The sequence below is a fragment of the Pholcus phalangioides genome, unplaced genomic scaffold (genome assembly GCF_987345545.1).
Source record: "Pholcus phalangioides strain wild (caught in Gottingen) unplaced genomic scaffold, Ppha-v1.0 ptg000015l_1, whole genome shotgun sequence".
Classification (NCBI taxonomy): domain Eukaryota; kingdom Metazoa; phylum Arthropoda; class Arachnida; order Araneae; family Pholcidae; genus Pholcus; species Pholcus phalangioides.
In genome coordinates, this window is record NW_028301608.1 from 75,250,145 (window position 1) to 75,272,999 (window position 22,855).

A 22,855-nucleotide genomic window follows, 5' to 3' on the forward strand; every position below is an offset into this window, starting at 1 on the left:
TAAAAAGCAATATTTAAGGTTTTTGACGTGACGGTTTAAACCACTGATTCCCAATGTGGGTGTTAATGCCCCCGGGGGGCATGGAATGTTCTAGGGGGCAGCATAGGCGTAAACTTCTATAGGGCCCATGGGCCCGAGCCCCCCCAACATTTTTGAAGACGCGGCTCAGCCCCCCCAAAAATTCGTATGAATATGGCTTATTCATTTTGCAATGATGAAAAATTTTTTTTTAACCAAAAGTTGTCCTAATTATGAATTAGTTAATGGAAACAATCTGCTCAAAATTTTAGTTCTTTTAAAAAATCTGGATGGTCTTTGGCTTTCTTGTTCCATGACAATACGTTTATCTCATTTCTTCCCTGCCGTTCAATCCCCAATTGCACCCTCCATCGGTTCCAATCCTTACTGCCAGAAGGCACGGCTGAGAGGAAGATTCTTTGAGGTGTTGAGGGGGCTCTTTCTTCTTTGCCTGTGGCAAAAACTGAGTGTCTCTTCTTTTCTTCACTGCGACCGGAGGACGGCCATGGCGCCAACATGAAAATAAGCCCAAAGATGCATGGTGGGGGGAGGGGGAAGGTTGAAAATTGGGAAGCAATGATATTGAAACCGAAATAAATTACACTCTATAAAGAATAGGTGCCAGAACCTAGAGGCTGAGGCCATTTGAGCCCCCCCCCCCGCAATAAATTTTGTAAGGGGACTGAGCCTCCCAGTAATTACTGAAAAAAACCATTGTGCAATGCATTCTCCCTCTCCTTCGTACACGCATGAGTTCCGTATATGCGGGAGGACCAATAACAGTTAGGCCCCCCCCCCAATGTTTTTTTGAAAAATATTGGGGAAAAAAGCACATTCTAAATGCCCATTCATAACAGATCTTGAGGATCGATGCCGAAACATTTTTCGAGCCCCTTTACAACAAAATTTGATTGGGGGTGGGGGTAGAACATAGGCGTAAACTTGTATCCGGCCCGTGGGCCCGAGCCGAGCCCCCCCCCCAACATTTTAGAAGAGCCGGCTCGGCCCCCCCAAAAATTCGCGTGGATATGTTTCTCACACTTGGCTCAGAAAAAACTTTTTGACAAAAAATTTCTTTAAATAGTAGAAATCCATCTGCTCGAAATTTTATTTTTTTACTTTTCTTCAGAATCTCAACGCACTTGTTCTGTGACAATAGTAGTCTTATCTCCCAATCAATCCAGCATCCATTCATCCTAAATTGCGTCCTCCCAGAGTGGTGCCTGAAGGCACCAGTGTAGATAACTTGGGGGGGGGGGGGTCCTTTCTCTTGCTTGCACTGAAATGAAGCACATACGCAGGAAACAGAGGACGCACTGCATTGTTCTTCTGAAAACTATTGGGGGGGGGGCTCAACCACCTTACAAAATTTTTTGGGCTCAAATATCCTCCACTCCTAGGTTCCGGTGCCTTTGAGGGGAATCAAATAAATAATAGTAAAATAAAATTAACACACAAAAAAAAAAAGAAAATAAGAAATGAATGGAAAATTTCAAAGCCCCCTGAGCCGGGTACCATTGCATTCTAATACTAGGAATATGAAATTTCCTCCTTATAAATCAGGGATTCTCAAACTATCTACGTTAGCAGCACTCTTATATAGAAATTTTAAATACGGTATTTCAATAAATGTTGAAGAGAGGTTAAAAGGTGAAATTTGCGTCCCCCCTCTGGTCCGGCACCCTAGACATTTGACCCCTCCCCCCAGCCCTGTTTCCAGTACTCCAACACTTAGGTAGCCAGGGCCGGAACTAGGGAAGAAGGCAGTTTTCACAGGCGGAATTCTTGTGGGGACTGCTAATTCTGGGGGGGGGGGGGGGGTGGAAGAACGAAAAATATCGTTTCGATCGTTTTTTTTAGTGGGGAGAGGGTGAAAAAATTACATACTCTTCCCTCCCTCCACGACTAAAATGATCCTGTCTCCGTTGGACCGGGCTTTTGGACAGATCTTTCGCGAGGACCCCGATTTTTCACAGGGAAGTGCTTGGACCTGTCGTAAGCGTAACTTGTATTAAGTCGTATGTTAAGTGCATTAAATCGTAACTTGTTTTAAGCCAATGGGATCGAGACTCCCCCACCCCCCTCTTATTAATTTTGGAGAGCTGGCTCAATCTTCCCCTCTTCCCCACAAAAAAATCGCATGGATACGTTTTCCACACCTAGACTCGGAATAATCACGTCACGTCAGTACAGTGAGTTTCGGCCTTACACGAAGCTGTGACATGTAAAAAAAAAAGTGGCGATTTTTCCACAAACACTTTTTTCCGGCCATTTTACAGGATGCGACCTCTATTTATCGGAAAATACTGTAATTTTTTCTATGTTCCATTGCAAATTAAATTGGGGAATTTTTCTAAAAAGGATGTAGTATTTCTTACTTATGTTATTCAAAAAATTGTGTTTATTTCAAAATGAAGAATTATTCTCAAGGTTTTAATAGGGTTCCTCCTTTCCCGATCAATTCTTTTTTACGGACGAATTTCTATTTGTCCAGCCGGTGACCGCAAAGAGGGGGTTTTAAATACCCTGTTTACGTTCGCAGCACTGTTAGAAATTTTAAATATCTTGCGGCATCACAGTCGATCTCAAGGAGGCATTTCGATGCTTCCCCCCCCCTTCCCGACAATAAAATGATCTTCACTCCTAGTTACAGCCCGTCCGTGGCATCTAGTGCCGTGTTTCCCGGGGGGGGGGCACTCAGCGAGCTATAAGCACGGCCATGGACTCCCACATACTGGAGAAGGGCTTCTAGCCTGGGATCTTTGGCAGGCTTTTTATTCCATGTATTTTTTTTTTTTTTTTCATGATCAAGGGGCCGCACCTTCTGCAGCTGACAAAGAGCATTTCAATAGGGTTCAGTTTCGGCTGCTTCAATGCAGGTTTACTGAATACAATCACCATTTCCTAATTAGAAGGACAGGGAGTGTATAGCGTGTCGCTTATGTGGGGAATATGTCACCTGGAGGCATCCGTCCATATGGGGACCCCCCTTCTGATCCTGAAAACTACATTCTTCTTGACGCCGCCGGTCAAGGCTTTAAAAGCTTTTGTGCTTAATGGATGGCCATCCGTGAAGGACGCCGACATAGATGATCCTAATTGGAATATAAAGAAATTACGGTGGTGAAGAAAAATCTAGACGAAGTTTGTGATTCTGCAAAATAAGAATATAAGAATAGCTGTGTTTGGAGCCACTTGAAGTAAACTCCTTGTTTTTCCACTGAACCCCCCCCCCCCCCACAAATGTTGAGATGGACAGTTCCACAGTATTTGATGGTTTGTGTGGACCACATTCGGTTGTGCACGTACAGTATAACCTTCTGTTAGTAAAACATGTTGTATTACAAGAAAACGGAAAAGTTCCTCGTGATTCCGCGCAGTTTCCTGACAGAAAAAGTAAGCAATATTAAATATAGCTACACATTTTTGATAAATCCATGCATTTTAAACATTTTCTTTAATGATAATTTATTCAGAATCTTCAAAAACAATCTAGATTTTGCAGCCCTCTAATACTTATAATCAATAAAGCGTAGTATAAAATATTTTTTTTCTGTTAGACATATCAATAAATTAATAAAACTTACCATGTTTTATTTTTTTCAATCATATTTAAAATTTATTTAAGAAAAATTTAAACTCCATTTGGCTTGCATACTTGTAAAAGTGACAATATTTGAATCGAGTTTTTAATAAGAAATTTATGCAACTAAAAAAATTATTATTTTTCTAATTTAAAACCTGATATATGACTCAATATATGAGAGTAAAATAAATCTTAAATAAGTGACATGTAATTTGATTTTGGGGGAAATATACACTGTATCATAAAATATAAATAAATACAGGGCTCGACAAAAATCATTAAAAAATTTAGGCACCAGCCAAATTTTGTAAGAGCCAAGCATGGTTTTTTCACGAGAAAAGTATCTTAAATAATCTTTTTTCAACCTTTCTGGGAATTGATGACCCCCTTCCCAGGGCCGCAACTAGATACTTTGTCATCTGGGGCAATTCGGAATTTTGGCGCCCCTTGCATGTAGAAGAAGCAGTTAAAGGGTGAATTCGACTCACATTCTGGTCCAGCGTCCGGAGCACCAGACCTACCTGCTTTCTCTAGTTGTGGCTCTGCTCCTTTCTATGTTGGAAGACAATTATGAAATCGGAAAATTTTGAGCCATCACTAGATTCTGATTTAGCAATCACATATACAAAATTTTAGGCGCGAATACAGATTTTCCAGTCACCATGGTGACCTGGCACTTGGGGTTTGTCCAACCTTGGAATAAATAAAGATGCATATACTGTTCTGAATATATTTTTTGTATATAGTCATTTTCATGACCCCGCCCAGGGGATTTCGGGATTCATGAGATCTGGGGGATCCTGGGAGGATATACACAGATTTACGGCATGAGTAGATCTGAATAAATTGCCTATGGCGATAGACCGGAGTTGTGCTCGTTTCAATGAGAGAGAGAGAATGAAAGTATATTTTTACTTGGACCGTGATCAAACTAGAATGGGGCTCAAGGGCAAAGGCTACGCCCCCAACAATCAAATAAATTTTTGTTAATTAAATGCTTTTGGAAAATTGGCACCAACTCAAAAATTCTCTGGAAGAAATTCCGGGCCCCCCCCCCCCAATAGATTGGTTTTCTTGGGTACGCTCATGCTCAGGGGTAGTCCCATTCCAAGGGCGTAGCGAAGAGGAAGACTTGGGGGTCTGGTCCCCTCGTCCGAAATGTGAGAAAATGACCGAAAAAAGGGGAAAAGATGACCAAATCTATTGTTCTATCACTTTGGTCCCCCCTGCCGAACGAAATTTCTGGCTACGCCCTTGTCACATTCACTTTGGTAACAATACATTAAATGATTGTTATACAGTCGAATATCCTGTTATAACGAAGTCCAAGAAACCGGAGAAAACACTTCGTTATAAAGAAATTTCAGATTGTTTGCATTGTTCCTATGTATACTTATTAGAGGGATTAGAAAACCATTCGTTAAAACGATATTTTCGCTGTAACGGTATTCGTTAAAACGGGATTCGCCTGTAATTAGAGCCCGAATTTTCCACTTAAAAAAAATGGCTAAATATGAACTAAAACTGAGAAAATATGTGCTAAAGAACAAATAACCAAGCAAAAAACGGAAATGCGTTTTTAAATGCATCTTTTCTATTTATCTCGGTGCATATTCATTTGCAAAAACATTCCCATGCAAATGATTTCTACATGTATTTTATTTAGGAATTTCTAGTTATTAGTACCGTAGCTGCTCACTAATAGAAAGAAAAAGTTGCTCGAAAAAGAAGCAAACTACACGTGCACACAAGTAACAAAACATGAATAATGTCAAAAATGGGCGGATTTTTCTCCTGAGATTTTACTTCTTTTTACTTGAAAAAAAAGAAATGACAAGCAAATAAAGCACCCGGGCTTCGGGTATGGTCCATTGCAGCTAGAAGGTCCTTGGAGTTGAACAACCAAACTATTTGAAAATGTCGAATTTCCGATTCGATAGACGATGTTGACTGATCCATAAATCCATGGAAGTGAGCATGAATGTAATAAGTTCAGACTTTTAATTGTTCAGTTGGTCATCTAAACCGCTTTGATGATACGAAATTCTATGGAAAACGTCTTATACTCTTAGAGAATCAACTGATTTGAGATCAAAAATCAATTTCACATGACTAGAGTTCCGTTCAATCGTTAATATTAGAACGAAATGATCTCAAAGACGTCCCAATGCAGATAAAGCAGCAATTTTCAATAATTTTATGTTCTTACAGAGCGAAACGTGAAAATTCGTTTATAATGAGAACTACGTTACAGCGAAAACTTTTCTTGTGGTTGTGAGCTGTTGTTATAACGAACTTTTATTGTATTTATGAGCAATATTAATTTGAAAAATTACAAAAATTTAATTAATCTTCCGCACAACTTGAAAATTTGCACTTATTCTGAAAATTCTTCAATTACATACATTTATACACATATTAATGCTAAAAAGAGGTTAATTTATATAAATGCTACAAACAGGACTAATCATAACAAATTTATAAATAGTGCAAAAAAAAAAAAAATGAATAAATCAAAAATAAAAAGGTCAATTTCCCGTGACCTTTCATTAAATTAAGTTGTATAATAACCAAGAATGGCCACTGAAGCTGTGCTTTCCAAAGTGTGAAATATCGACCCCTGGGGAAAGGGGTCGATGCAATTGTCCAAAGGGTCGATAGAAGCTATGGGTTTAGTATAGGATCCTATGGGTGGGCTTGAGTTGGGAGAAATGAGAAAGAAATTTTTTTTAAAGAAGAGCTATGGAACACAAAAAGTTTGGGAAACTTTTCACTGAAGCAGCGGTTCTCAACCGGTGCTCCGTGTACACTTCCCGGGGGCTCCGCACCCACTCGAAGAAAATAAATCAGTAAATTCGATAAATGAATATAAGAGGAGAGCGTACGGGGCTCCACTATAGAAATTTTACGCCGAATAGAGGCGGCCACTGATGCATATTTGTGTTTGAGTACAGGTGATCATTTGTGGAGATTTTACTGTATTTAGGAAAATGTAATGGAACCCTTTGTCTCCCTATTTATCTTTTTCCTTTATCTCCCTATTACGTTTCTGACCTTACTTATTTGTACGAGGTTTTGCTTCAGTTGCTATACATTTCTATACATTATCCCTGTATACAGGGCCTAATTTCTTCATGGGCAAATGAAGCCTTTATAACTTTGACCCCCGAAATTCAAACAACATACATTCACTGACCAATTAACATCTTTGACTCTTGTCGCAAGAGCCTCCTAATTCCTGCTTTACCCAGGGCCCTGCCTGTATACACTTCAATTAATCGACGTTTTCACTTCGATTCGAACTCCCAAGTCTTTGGAAAACACCTTTTCTATCAATCGAATCACATAATTTTTCAATTGGTGAAAACGTGTCACTGAAATACAGTGTTTTACGGTTTTCAAAAACCCATCATGAAGAAACGTTGTAAGCGGAAAAACTAAGCGGGATCGACTGTAGTTTCTCATGCATATTTTTTACTGAAAAAGTAATAAAATTTAAGATGATTGACTGGTTCAATCAGGGCTGCAACTAGATGCTTGGTTACCCGGGGTAACCCCCCTTGTAATGTTGAAGGAGAGGTTTTAGAATGAAATTTACACCCCATCCGGTCTAGCGCCCGGGGCACGAGACCCGCCTGCTCCTCCCTAGTTGTGGCCCTGTGTTCAATGGCTTTTGACATGTACTGAAATAATTATTGAACGGGCTACGGTATGCTGATAGCCAGGGCTGTAACTGGGATTTTTGTCGCCCCCACATTCGATAATTTTGTAACGGTGTTCTCTGTCAAGTAAAGGACGTTTTATATAACGTTTAAATAACACTTTTTTTTCGGTTAAATCTTGAAATGAATACCGTAAAATTGCTTGAGACTTATTGAATTGAAGAATTGCTTGAGCAACAGTAATGTTATGATAGTATTATAAGTATATTTCTTCTCAAGCATAAGATTTTGAATCAAAACGACAGATTTTCACAAATTTTTTTTTCGGAAACGTCTGTAAAAAAAAGGTGGGGGGGGGGGTAATTTTCGGAAAAAGTTCGTTTTGCAGTACTGCTTTCGCATTTATACGACGCGTCGTATAAACGAGGTTCCATTAGAGCCTGAGCCCCCCCAACATTTTCAATAAGTTTACGCCTATGGGGGGCAGTAGAAGCTACAGGTATAACATAGGATTCTATGGATTAGATTGCGTTGGGGGGCGATGGGAGAAAAAAAATTCAAGAAGGGGGCAGTATGAAAAAAGGTTGGGGAACTATGGTTTGAACCGTCAAAAACTGCCATGCATCAAAAAACCTGGCAACCCTAGTTATGGGAGGTTCCACTGTACAGTATTTTGACTTGTTTGATACAGATAAAATCTCTTTAATGTTTCTTCATGTTCAAAAAGCTCGCCCTTTCATATTTACCATATTATTAATGACGCTTAATGTTCTTGTTTTGTAGTCAGAAATTTTTATCAGAAGGGGACTAACCTGATATTTTTCACTCAGAACAGGTCGAAATTGATATGTTAGTGTGGTAAACATAATCCTATGATTATGTATGTGTCTATTTTTTCTCCTTTCAGGGAGTAGGGGGTTTGACATATCCTTCTATTCCCCCCCCCCATATAAAACAGTGTTCCATAGACCACATTCAGTCATTTTATTGGTCCGTGGGTAGGAAAAGGTTGAGAAACACTGATTTATATTGTTTTGTGAAATTAAAGTTGGTGATCGTGGCAACTAATGATGTCCAATCCACCGGAGCAACCAACAATGTCCTATCCAACCAAGCAACCAACGAAATGTTTTGGGTTGCTGTCAAAGCCACTCTGTTTTGGGCCAAAAAACCACATCTATGATTCTCAGTTCCTGGCAATCAACAATTGATTCTCAGTTCCTGGCAATCAACAATTGATTCTCAGTTCCTGGCAAGTGAAATCACTGTTGATGCCACTAAATACCACTCAGCCATGGATACAAGTGTTTTGGCACATGCGATTGACCTTATCTCCGGCAGAAAACATGTATGACATGCTAGAAAGATACCTGTAAGCTGAATTTGCTGAACCAGAGATGAACGATGCTTGCAACGTTTGATGTATGAAGCCGAGCTGGGCGATTGTCAACCTTCTGCGTTACTCTGAGAAATGTGGGATCTATCCACAGTGGTCATCTCAACGATGAATTACTTCAAAGTCTATGGATAAAATGCTTACCATATCAAGCTCAAACAATCCCCTTCACAAGTTCAGAAACTTTGGAAAAGTTATCAGAGATGGCTGACAAGATCATCAGCACCAGCAGAAAGGCAGAAGTACAGAATATTTAACCAAATCTCTCCCACCCACAGCAACTTGACATTCAACAGCTGACAGCAAAAATAGAGACATTGACATTGCAATGACATTGATGCACTATGCATTGGGAACAACACGGAAATCCACAACATCCGTGAAATCAAAACTGCCACGAAGGTGCAAACTCCGCAAGGTTTGGAAACAATCTCTGCTGGTATCACTGTGAATTCTGATCCAATGCCCGTAAGTGTATGCAACCATGTAGTTCCTATTTGGGAAATGACCAAACCAATAACTGATGGCGATGAGGGAGTCGGTTCCATAGAGCAATCGCCTTTTCATCGCAGACTCTCTAAGCAAGCTTTTGTTTCTCATAGACACTGGTGTAGACATTTTTGTAATACCCCTTCTGCCGCTGATGGAAAGAAACCATGATCACTAATCGTGCTTACCATGGCAAACGGTTCTGCAATAAAAACATGCTGAAAGAAAATAATAAAAGTAAATCTCAGATTAAGAAAAACGTTTCTGTGGGTCTTTTTTCATTGCTGATGTGTCTTGAACGATAATCAGTGCTAATTTTCTCGAAAGATTCAGACTCACAGTGGATTTAGGAAACTGAGTTTTGGTCGACCATAGGGGTGAACGGTCTGCAACCGGAACAACTGTTTCACCAACTGTGTTGCCTGCAGTGACTATGACATGTGGACATGAAATTATCCACAATCTATTACAGGAATATAAAGAGCTCATGGAAGAAACATTGAGTCCAGTGCAAGCAACTCATAAAATGGTGCATCACATCGAAACTGCAGGAGTACCAATTCACGCGAGATCTTGTCAATTATGCCCAGAGATGCTGCGAGCTGCCAAAGTTCAATAAAATGATTAGCGTGGGTATATGGCGCCCTTCAAATAGTCAGTGGTCCAGTCCCCTCCACATGGTAAAAAAATCTGACAATTTGTGGAGATGCTGTGGCGACTATCAATCTCTCAACGCGAAGACTGTTCCTGACAGATATAACATTCTGAATATTATGGATTTCTCTATGGATCTGCACAGTAAGTGTGTCTTCTCTACCATAGACTTGAAATGTGTTTATCAAATACAATTGTCCGCTTCTGAAATACCAAAAACTGCTATTGTCACTCCTCTCGAACTCTTTGAATTTAACATCCTCTGGTTCGGGTTGAGAAATGCAGCACAAACCTTCCAGCGCTATATAGCTGAAATATTGTGTGGACTTCATTCTGTTTCCCTTATCTGGAAAATGTGTTAATTGCATCTTCAAATCTTGAAGTGCACATCTCTCATCTGCGTGAGGTTTTGAAATGTGTTCATATACAGTTCAATCAAGGTTCTCAGACATTCAGTCAACACGGAAGGCATTAAACTGTTACCAGTTGAGGTCGATGGCATTGACTTTTATCCGAGACCCAAAAACAAGCAGAACTTCACAGATTTGTTGGTATGGTCAATTTCTACCATCAATTTTTACTGAAAGTGGTGGCAACACAGTTGCCATTGCATATCACGATAAAGCACCTATAACGTAGACGTCAGAGTTTTGATGACACAAAAATTGCTGTTAAAAATACAGTTCTTTTGGCACATCTGAGGCCCTTTTCCCCAATCACACTTGTGACAGATGCCAGCAACGTAGCTATAGGCTCAGGTGGTACAACAACAAATCAATGATAGCTGGCAGCCCCTCTGAGTTTTTTCCCATAAACTGAGTTGTACCAAAAAGTGAAAGTGCTTATGACCGCAAATTCTTGGTAATTTTCAAATTAATCATTCACTTCTGATATTTACTGGAATGCAAACCTTTCACGATTTTCACTGATCATAGGCCATTGGTGTTCGCTTTCAATCAGAAAGCCGACAAGCTTTCTTCTTGACAAATATCAACTCAATTTGATTGCTCAGTTTACAACTGATTTTTTTCATATCAAAGGAAACAACGATGTGGTAGCAGATGCTCTCTTATGAGCATGAGTTGACCTACTTTTTCCTTCTTCCATGAATTACGACATCATCACCGAAGCACGGAGAAATTACCTTGAAATGAAGCAGTTGCTCGACAGAAATATGCCATCTTCACTTACTCTTCAACAGCTACCTTCCCCATCTGGAAAAACGCAACTTTTTTTCAACACCTTGACATCTAAACCACAGCCATATATTTCTAAACAATATAGTTTGTAAGTGTTCAAAATTATTCATCAACCAGCACATCCGGTTGCTAAATCCATTATTAAAATTATCACCGACAGATATGACATTTATATAACCGAATATAAAAAAGGAAATCCGAAATTGGGCCCAAACATGCATTGCCTGTCATAAGTCAAAAATTCATCATCATATCAGCCCTCATATTGGACAGTTTGATTTAGCCACATGCACATCAACATAGTGGGACTGCTTCCATTATCAAAACGTTTTTGATACTGCCTCACTTGCATAGATCACTTATCAAGATGGCCCAAAGCCTTTCCAATAGCAGATATTACTGCTGAGACTGTTGCTAAGGCTTTCATAAACATCTGTGTTGCATGGTTTTGAGTACTAGAAGTGATTATTACCAATCAAGGCCGACGATTCCAGAGTGATCTATTCCAATCTCTCAACAAACTACTGGGGATCGAACAAAATTGTACCACTCCATACCATCCAGAAGCAAATGGTGCTATTGAAAGGTAGCACCTCATCTTTAAAGCAGCGATCAAGTGCCGTTTCTCAACAGATTGGGTGAGAGTATTGCCAATCGTTCTTCTCTGTCCAAGAGCTAGAATGCAAGAGCTGGAGCTAATCATACAAGCTAGAACTGGAATGCTCCACATCTGAACTAGTATATGGTGAACCAATCAAATTCCCTGGCAAGTTCTCAGCTTCCGATACAGATGTCGATAAGAAACAGTTGTTCACTGAGTTAAAACAACACTTTTCGAAAATTCAACCCGTATATATATACACCATCATCTCACCATAATAAATCTAAAACATTCATCCATAAAGAACTTGAACATTCCACGCATATATATATATACAGTCGGCCCCCCGTATTCGCGGTTTTTTTTCCTTTATTGGAATTTTTTTTCAAACCCTCAGAAATCGTCGTTTATGTGTTTTGTTTACGAAATTTGAGTTGTGCATATTTAGAATGGTTCGCTAATGACATTACTGTCATCACCAGAGCCGTGGCAGAGAGAAACAGTCCTCTTGGGTTGGATTAACCTTTTGCCACAATGTGCACTAAAGGATACAACCACTTCTACAGAGCCAACTGAAGAGACTATAAAAGACATTGTCACGTTAGCGAAGCAGGTGGGTGGAGAAGGGTTCAATGATATGGATATAGAGGAAGTCGAACACAGCTAAATTAATAGCAATTCAGAGGTGTTGACCGAGGAGGAATTAATGCAGGTTAACTGCTCCTGAAACTGAAGCAGTACCAGATGAAGATCAAGATAAAGAATTAGAATACAGGTTCACCATGAGTAACATAGCGGAAAAGCTTCGCACGTTCAAATCAGCAATGGATTGTTTTCATGGCATAGATCCCCATATGGTACGCTCTTCACATTTAGAAAAATTGGTAGAGGAAGCCTTGTCATCATATTACAACATACTTGATGATATAAAGAAGACACGACAAACAGAAATTGCAATGTTCTTTCAGAAAACATCGCCAACAATCGCTGCACCCTCTTTTACATTTCGTTCTATCCTCTGCGTCACCCTGCTCTTTCTCATGATGTTCAATAAACGAGATATACAAGAAGAAAACGATGGTTTCGGTTATTCGTGGATTTCCCGTATTCGCGGTCACCCCCCGGGAACGTAACCCCAGCAAATACGGGGGGGCCGACTGTATATATATTTACCTTCACAACGACGCTGTCAAGAAGCTGTTGCAGTGCCTATATGATGACCCCTACGAAGTTTGTCTCATTTTATAAGCATTAATAATTTCGTCCTTATGTGTATTATGTATATATTTTTTTGTTGTCAATAATTAGTTAGTGCGATCCGCACTGCAGTCGTAAACAGAAAGCGCGCTTCCAGGGATGAAGACAAGAAAATCAGTTGTCATTCCACCCACTCTCAACAAGGTTGTATCTTTTGTATATGAATAAATTTCTCGTTGTTTAGTTTATATTGTTTTTGAAACTAAACGGTAATTCTCGAAATATAAAACACTTTAATCTATGTAAATGTGTTTTGTTATTTAACATATCTATCAGGTTAAAAAACTATTTGACAACATTGACAATAAGTGTTTGACTGTTTTGATACCGAGTTGGTTTCTGAAGTCAGAAACCCAACTGTGTCTGATCTCTTATTGCACATATTTTGAACAAACAGCTCTATTTCGCTTAGCAACTTGAACACAGGTAATGGTAATCAGTAGTTTAGATAATATAGACCATAAAATTACCTAATATTATCTGTTCTCGAATAATTCAAAATTGCAAATTATAATTAATATTTTGTTTCAATTATTGTAATTTATTACACTAATAATTGTAATTTATTACACTAATTTAATACACTAATTTATTACAATAAATTAGTGTTTAAAATAAAACGTAATATACAAAAAACTTTCTGATGTGATATACCTATCGTGTTCAAAATATTATCCAAAAGCATTAATTTAGGTTTTTGGCAGTTTAAACCAGTTTTTTTTTCATCAAAAACCCAACCTGCTGAAGGTGAAAAACTTTTAGCATATTAAGAAATTTTATGTTAAAAATTTTTCTTGTATTCTTCTTGGTTGTAAATGACAGCTTTGATGTTAATGTATAGTAGCCTATATTGTATTGACAAGCCCATACAACAAATCAGTTAAAAGTCTAAAAATTACTTAACGTTAGTATGGGTTAGGAGACTATTGTACTATAAGGTTTTTTGGTGTTATGAACTTTAACTAGTATAGAGCTATTCTAAAATTAAGTTCTGTTTGGCAGTATTTATTTAAAATGCATGTATTATAGATAAATTTTGTAGTGTCTTGTTCTTCAAATTATGTTTTTTACCCTGCTTAGAAAATGTGTACATTTGGATTTCAAAATGAATCTTCTATATTGCTGCTCTTCGTTTCAGGATTTACTTCGACACTGGCCCATGTTTTCAAAGAACCAGCTACAATTAACTATCCATTTGAGAAGGGTCCCTTAAGTCCTCGTTTTCGTGGGGAGCATGCTCTGAGGCGATATCCATCTGGTGAAGAAAGGTGCATAGCTTGCAAGTTGTGTGAGGCCATTTGTCCTGCTCAGGTTGATAAATATTTTCTTCCATACGAATATTAACTCTGCGTCACTTAATCATAGGTATAAGTGGGATTTTCCCTGAAGTTGAAGGTGTCATTTTCTTTTCTTTCAAAGAGGCATATTAAACTAATACTTTAGTTTTAATTGTTTACAAACAAACCAGAAAAGAAAGCTACTATTTTGAAATTGAAAAATTCACTACTAAGGTAGATGCTCCACTTTTGACCACATTTAGAGAAAACCAGGGCTCCCATTCATCCTACTTTTCCTACTTTTTTACCGAATCCTATCTACAAAATTCCTGTAACTGATTTTAATAGAGCAGGGAATCACTGATATATTTCCAAGTACTACAAATTTTGTAGATTGCAATTAATGCTGCAAAAGCAGAAATTGAATCTTTGTTAATGTTATTTGGGGGTATATGTGTACCATTTAGTTTATTAATTTTTCTTTTACTTAATTTGAGAGTTTAACAAGTAGAGTAGTCCATTAAAAACTTCTGTCTGGATGGAGAAAATAACTTTTTATTTACTTTTCGTGGTTTTGAACAGCAACTAGCAGTCATCATTCAGAATTATGATGCACATTTTGTGTATAGGTGAAACAACAGTTTGCATTGCAAAGCAGTTGGATACATAGGCCTATTCTAGGTTTGATGATTCTGATGCTACCATCAATAGCATTCCATTGTCTTCTGTATTTTTAAGGCATGCAGAGGCATAAACAATGTATACAACACTCAGCAAATAAATGAAAGTGCCTCATATTTCAAAAACGATAACTCTGGTATTCAATAGTAAAATGTAAACATCCCTGTAAAAAAGGGATAGAAATGCAGTAAAATCATCCAGTTCACCTTGACCTCCCATGCAAATAAACATTAGAGCTTGTAATTTACACATTTTGCACTGTGCTTTTGAAAGTGGTCTCGAAGGAACATCATTCTTAAAAATCACATGCTTTCATAATTTGCTGTGCATTGTCGAAGAAAGTTGGCAGATTGGAATGTGGAAGACTAAAAAAATGTAATTTATATTGTGAGGAGAGCAGAAAAGAATTATCTGTGGTTGCTAGTGCACTGTTGTGGCCTAAAAGTGTTTTTGTAACCAAGTCATTTCTGTCATTTTGCTTTGACTTGAGTCAATCTTACGGATATTAAAATCATAGACTAAAGATATAAATAGACTGCGCACGCTATTCATAAAACTTGTCGAACGTGAAGAAAAGATGAGCTGTATTGTCGGGGGAAGAACAGGTTCTGCGCTATTACATTTGGCTCGTTTTCGCAGAACATAGTGATTTCGTGTTAGTGCTAGGATGTTGCTGTAATTTGACTCGATCGAGTTGATGAAAACTTTCCTTCATTTGTTCAATGAATTTCATTCATTCTTTTGTAAAATATTTAGGGAATGTGGGATTTAAAAAAAAAATCAATTCTATATGATATAAAAAAATATTGAAAAATGAAATTGTTTTATTTTCCAAAAGGGATAATTCCTAATAATTTAAGACTTTTGAGTTTTTAAATCTTATTATATAACCTACCTCTTATATATACAGCCTATTTCATTTATATTTTTAAATATTCTCTTCTCATTCACTTTGTCACTTTTTATTTCGAAAATTTATTTTAACTAGGGGTTATTAAAACATAAAAATTATCTTCCAAGGACATTAAAATTACTTTAATCATACATTTATTTTGGGTATATAATTATAATGCATCATATTATGTTATGTAATGTAACACATTCACACTCATACCATATTCAGTCATGAAATATTTAAACAATAAGTAAAAGTCATTCTTGAAAAACCTTTTATAACCTTATCACACAAAAATATGAACACTTACATAATATTTCAGGAATAAAATGAATTTTTCAAAAAAAATGCAATACCTCATCGTCAGTACTTTTCTAAATTATAAGAAATGAAATTTCGTGTAGCGTATATATGTAATAATTTAGAGTACGTAAATGTATGTTACATGTGACATTTATGTAACCTCTTCGCTCCAGAAGTATACATATGTGAATCTTCATTTTTTTTGGGCATTAAGTAGTTTTTAGAATGATTCTTTCTTCAAGTTAACATCTGAGGTACGCATAGTGACTTCAGATCTTAACTCAGATGGTCCTAATAAAGATATTGACTGAATATTAATTAATCAATTAATTAATTGATTTTTCTTGTTTGAGGGCAATTTCACACGCACAACACAAACACAAATTAATCAATAAAAAAATTTCTTTTCTGTAATAGTTTTATCTCAAGCATGAAGAGAGGTAAAAATACTATTTTTAGATGTAGTTATACATTTTTATGCAAAACTGCCATTGTCTAGAGGGTGCGTTTTCATTACATTCTATTTAAATAAAATATTTGCCATAAATTCCTCATTCTGAAAAGCATATTTTCTTCAAGTTGAGCAAAACTCGAATAAACTCACTATCTCGCCAAATCTTGCGGAGACGTATATTTCAGTTAAAAGTTAATAAAACTCATTACTTCAATCATTTATTACCAAAAAATCTATTAAAACATTTAATAATGGCTCGTGACATTTGAATTTTACCAAACCTTGGAACTTTAATTGAATTAAATCCAAAATGGAATCGTTAAAAACTGAGACTACGTCAGAAATCCATTGAATCGTCAATTTAATATTCCAATTTTTAATTTATAAGAAGGGGAATAAGCAAAAAAGTATTCCCTTGTGAAAGGATACTGGTTCCCCTTTCCTAAACCGTTCAGAACATCCGAAAGCTGCGCAAGTGTTGGCCATTCTAATCAAAAATAAGACAGCTCGTGTAGATCATCATACGAATAACCATAAGGAAAGCATTGAAAGCGAGATTCCCTGATCAGCCTTCTGACCGGAGTCGCGCGACTCCGGATCTTTGCTTCACATTGTAACCCCTCGCGCGCTCTCTATATTATTCTTACTCTGTGATTAAAATAGTGCTATGAAAAAAAAATTTAATAAAAAAAATTTTTTTTATGAATTTGTTGTGATGCTATGATTATGTTGTCTAGGGGGCTACCCTCCCTCCATCCTACTTTTTACTCCCGCTTTTTCCTACTTTTTCTAATTTTTTGAGTGGTAACCCTGGAAAGTTTAAAATAAAAAGTTTACAGTGGATGTCTGATTGAAGCTTATGAAGTTATGGCGCTATTGCCAATGATGTGGAAAAAAGAGATGAACGACTCGCGAACGTATTAAACATTTTAATCCATATTTAAATATGTCATCACAAATATTAAGGAAAAGAAACATACACGGAGATAATTGAGAACTAACTATACATGTCGAAAATCCAGAGCGAACTGACTGGGGACGCCTCAGCCTCGTGGCTGTAACAAAAAGAAACTACTCGCTCGATTATACAGGCAAAATTGGCTCAATGGTCCAAAACATGCTTTTTACAAAAATTATATTAATAATCCCCACAGTACTCCCCCCTGAGACCGTAAGTCGGTCAGACTGGAGGAATTCGAAACCTTACAGTTCGTGGAGGATCAGTTTTTGTCTTGTTCGATTCGGAACAGTTTGCTTCTTTTGTAAGTTCTTCTGGAGTATTGAGGAAGAAGGCCGGCTTGAGACGGTCGATTGACACGGTTTGAGATTTGCCATTGACGTCCAAGGTGTAGAACTTGCCACTACGTGCAAGAATCTTGAAGGGTCCGTTGTATGGTGCCTGAAGCGGTCGTCGAACTCCATCCACTCGGACGAAGACGTGGGTAGCTGTCGGCAAAGTCTTATGGCCGAAGATGTCGTGTTGACCATGATGACTCGCCGGAACAGGTTTCAGGTTTTGCATGCGCTCTCGGAGATGAACCAAGAATTGGTCAGCTCGTGGGGAGATCCTGCAAGAGTGAAAATACTCACCTGGTAAACGCAGTGTCTCACCATAGGCAAGTTCTGCGGGACCACCGCCAACATCTTCCTTGAGGCTGCAACGAATTCCTAGCAAGACGGATGGCAATACTTTCGTCCAGCTGTTGGACTGGAGACACATGATGGAAGCTTTTAGCTGTCTATGGAATCTCTCGACCATCCCGTTAGCAGCTGGATGGTATGCCATGGTTCTTGTTCTCTCTGTACCCAGTAGACGAGTGAAAGAATAGAACAGCGCAGATTCGAATTGTGCACCACGGTCAGTCGTAACAACCTCTGGGACACCAAACCTTGAAATCCATCCTGCAAAGAAAACTTCAGAAACAGATTCAGCAGTTTGATTAACCATAGGAAACACTTCAGGCCATCGAGTAAATCTGTCAACGCATGTGAGACAGTAGGTGTAGCCTTGCGAAGGTGGTAGAGGGCCAACGATGTCAATATGGACGTTCCTAAACCGAGATTTGGGTAATGCGAACTGTCCAAGTGGTGACTTGACATGTCTGCTGACCTTGCTCTTTTGGCAGGTAATGCAACATTTAGCAAAATGCATGCAGTCTTTTTCCAGAGATGGCCATATGAATCTGCTTTTTACCAGCTTTGCTGTAGCACGTCCACTTGGATGTGACAGCGAATGCATAGAGTCAAAAACTGCTTTTCATAAGTTTTCAGGTACAAGAGGTCGAATAGCGCCTGTTGAGACGTCACATTGAAGATCGGGACCATCGGAAGAAACAGAAAATGGTTTCAAGTCCAATCCGGAATTGTCAAGCTTACAGGAATGCAAACTTTCATCGCGTTGCTGTTCCTGTGCCATGAGTTGATAGTCAATATTGACTGGCAGTTCTATGCCTGCCATACGCGAAAATGCATCGGCGATAGGATTTTGCCCGCCTGGAACATGCTGTATGTTGGTAGAAAACTGAGATATGAATTCGAGTTGTCGTAGCTGCCTGGGAGAACACTTGTCTGTCTTCTGGGAGAAGGCATAGGTGAGAGGCTTATGGTCACAAAGAATGGTGAACTGCCTACCCTCCAAGAAATGACGGAAGTGCCGGAGCACTTATTCTGACGGAGCAGAATAAATTCCCAGTAACTCGCGATCGTAGACACTGTAGTTTTTTTCCGTTGCAGTGAGCTTGCGGGAAAAGAAAGCAATGGGCTCAACTGTAGTTAAATGTTTTTGATTCAGAACGGCTCCGAGACTTGTGTCTGAGGCGTCGGTCATGAGAATCAATTCAGCATCTTGTTTAGGATAAGCTAACATGGCAGCATTAGCGATCATGTCCTTGCAAGTCTGGAAAGCTTCCTCAGTTGCAGGGGTCCAGGCAATAAGGGTTTTGTCTTTCTTCTTTTTACTTTTCACCAGGTCATGGAGTGCAGCTTGTTTTTCGGCTGCTTTGTCCAGGAACCTATGGTAAAAATTTATGAGAGCTAAGAAGCGTCTCAAATCATACACAGTGGTAGGCTTCGGGTACTCTGCGGTAGCACTGACCTTTTCGGGTAATGGTGATATACCCCTCGAAGATATGAGGTACCCAAGGAAGGGCAATTCGGTTTGGCCAAATACACATTTCTTGACATTGAGGACAACGCGATATTTATTGAGACGTTCAAAAAATTTGCGTAAGTCCTGCAGATGCGTGGTTTCGTCTTCACTAGCCACTAAAATGTCGTCAAGGTATACATAGCAATTGAGACCACGAACGACTTCGTCAATGAATCGCTGGAACGACTGGCCTGCGTTTCTCAAACCGAAAGTCATGCGAGTGTATTCAAAAAGTCCTATCGGAGTTATGACAGCTGTTTTTTGTATATCTTTCTCATTAACTGGAATTTGGTTATAAGCTCTCACGAGATCCAATTTGGAGAAAAAATTTTTACCATTCAACTCCATGCCAAAATCTTGGATGTGTGGCAGTGGGTATCGGTCCGGGATTGTAACGGCGTTGAGCCTACGAAAGTCTCCACAGACACGCCAGGATCCATCTTTCTTCGGAACGAGATGAATGGGACTTGCCCAAGGACTTCAGGACGGGCGAACTATACCCTGAGCCAAGAGCATCTGAAATTCTTGTCGTACCGCGTCTAACTTATCTGGGCTAAGACGTCTGGCTTTTGAAGCTACAGGTGGACCATCAGTAAGAATACAGTGTGTTGTTGAATGATCAATAGGAACTTGATTGAGAGCAGTCTGCGTAATGTTTGGAAATTCGGACAGTAGCTGATGGTACTGGGAAGTACCAAAAATGGTCTTCAAACCAGGAGGCTGACCGGGAAAAACATTACCTCGTGCGTTAAGAGATGTCAATTGATCAATGAGTCGACGGTTCTTGATATCAACCAATAACTCAAATCGCTGCATAAAATCAGCTCCCAAGATAGGGCCGGAGACATTGGCGATGACAAATGACCAAGGAAAGTCTCTGCGTAAACCCAAGTCGAGCACTAAATGTTTATTGCCATATGTTTTAATAGCGGTTCCATTGGCAGCGTATAAAATGAAGTTTTCTTCCACAACTGGTTTGCGATCACGTATGTGATTCACGGGAAAGACGGAACATGCCGCGCCTGAATCGATCAGAAAACGCAACCCAGTGTTGCGATCTGGAATGAATAAGCGGCAGTTGAGTCGGCTAACATCAGATGCCGCTAGTTCTGATGAGCTCGCGCGTTTCCCGAAAAATCACAGGGGCTGATGCATTTGCGAGCTTTCTCGGCGAAACGCCTGTGATACCAACAAAGATTTTCGGAGGAAACACGATTTCTAGTTCTCGAATTCGAACTATTTCGGCTCTGAAAATGTCTTGTCGGGGAACGCCCGCGCGACAAAATCTCAATTTGCTTGCTGAGAGCTTCTAATTTTTTTTCAAAAGTTTGAATGATCGTGTCTGTAGAGGTAGCCGCGATAACTGGTGAAATGTCGGTAACTTCGGCGATTTTGTCTGCAACCAAGGCCAACTCTGTCAGTTGATCTTTGCTGACTGATAATATTTGCTGCATGTTTACTGGGAGTCGTTGTAAAAACAATGATCTCAACACATCGTCAGAGACATGGTCTTGTGCTAAATCTTTCATCTGTCGCAACAGCTGAGAAGGTTTCTTATCACCCAATTGTAAGTCTTGGAGAAGCGAACGTAATCGCGCATTTTCAGATTCTGTGTACTGGGCGATTATACGGTTTTTAATTGCGTCGTAGGCACCTTCGCTGGGGAAAGATATATCGCTAACAGAAAGCAGTACATCATTATCGAGCACGGCGACAACGTTGTGGAATTTAGTTTGGTCATTAGTTATACCAGCAACTTGAAATTGGGATTCAACCTGAATAAACCATAGTTCGGCGTTATTTTTCCAAAAAGGGGGTGCACGAAATGCGACTCTAGCGAGTTGAGATTGAGGCGTAATCGCTGTGGTTGAAGTTTCGGTTGGCATGACGAAAAATAAATTTAGCGGCGGCCAACAAAATAAGAAAAAAGCAACTCACCCCTTAAAAACAGCAAACTTGAGCATTGAAATCCCCCAGCGAAGTGTCGTTCACCCGGTAAATGTGTAGGCGTAAAGAATCAGCATCGGTGATAATCAGGCAGCACCATAGTCAGGATGAATATCGTCGTCCATGCGATGTTGAGTTATCGTGAAGGCAGCGATGTTACAGGATTTCAGGTCACCAATGTGGCGATATTGCCAATGATGTGGAAAAAAGAGATGAACGACTCGCGAACGTATTAAACATTTTAATCCATATTTAAATACGTCATCACAAGTATTAAGGAAAAGAAACATACACTGAGATAATTGAGAACTAACTATACATGTCGAAAATCCAGAGCGAACTGACTGGGGACGCCTCAGGCTCTTGGCTGTAACAAAAAGAAACTACTCGCTCGATTATACAGGCAAAATTGGTTCAATGGTCTAAAACATGCTTTTTACAAAAATTATATTAATAATCCCCACAAAGTCATACCAACACTGTTATGTAGTAAATTTAATTGGCTTTCTGTTAATTTCATAAAATCTTGTTGCATAGTATTATAGGTTATGAGTGATAAATCATTAACCAATTTATCTCAATTTGTACTACTCCAATATATTATTTAACAAACATTTTAATAAGTCTTGAGAAAAAAATCAAGCAGTTTTACTTTTTTTAACTTGAAATTTGAGCTAAAAAGAATGAATGCAGAGAAAAAAATATTTAATTTGGTTGGTAGTGATATTAGATAGCAACATTAATCAAAATCATTGCTAAATTCACCAGAATCATTCTTGAGATTAGTACAGTCCATGCACATAAAAGAATACCCATCACTCGAGTTAGGTTCATCTAGTTCAGTGTCTCCTAAAATGGGCAATACCACTCCCGGGGGGGGGGGGACAATAGAAGCTTTGGGTTTAGTATACAATTCTATGGGCTTGTGTGGGTTGGGGGCGATGAGAAGAAAACTTTTTTGAGAAGGGGGCAAAATGAACCAAAAAGTTTGGAAAGCAATAACCTAGTTGAAGTGGGTCCTCTTTTGATTCCAGGACAAGGGAGCCTTTAGGAGATGGAAAAAAAAAGTCTCACCTGTGTTATATATCGGGTGTGGATTTTTTCTGAAGCAGTTGCTTTGCCAAGGGCCTCTTTCACTTCATTAAACAAATATCTAATTTTGTCCTCTGTAATATTTGCCTTTGCTTTATTTATTAACCAGTCAAGTGGCAATGACGAATATATGGGTCATAATGTTTCCAATCCTTGAGTGGTGATGACGACTATATGGGTCAAACTTTTTCCAATC

General features: G+C 38.8%; 1 protein-coding gene across 1 annotated transcript in view; it reads left to right on the plus strand.

Annotated features, from left to right (window-relative positions):
- The window catches only part of ND-23 (NADH dehydrogenase (ubiquinone) 23 kDa subunit), a 56,997-nt gene that overhangs the window by 21,073 nt on the left and 13,069 nt on the right, over positions 1-22,855 (plus strand). Inside the window, exon 4 of the mRNA XM_089244307.1 lies at positions 14,001-14,173. Within this exon, the coding sequence (XP_089100433.1) occupies positions 14,001-14,173 (173 nt within the window). The remainder of the gene's footprint in view (positions 1-14,000; positions 14,174-22,855) is intronic.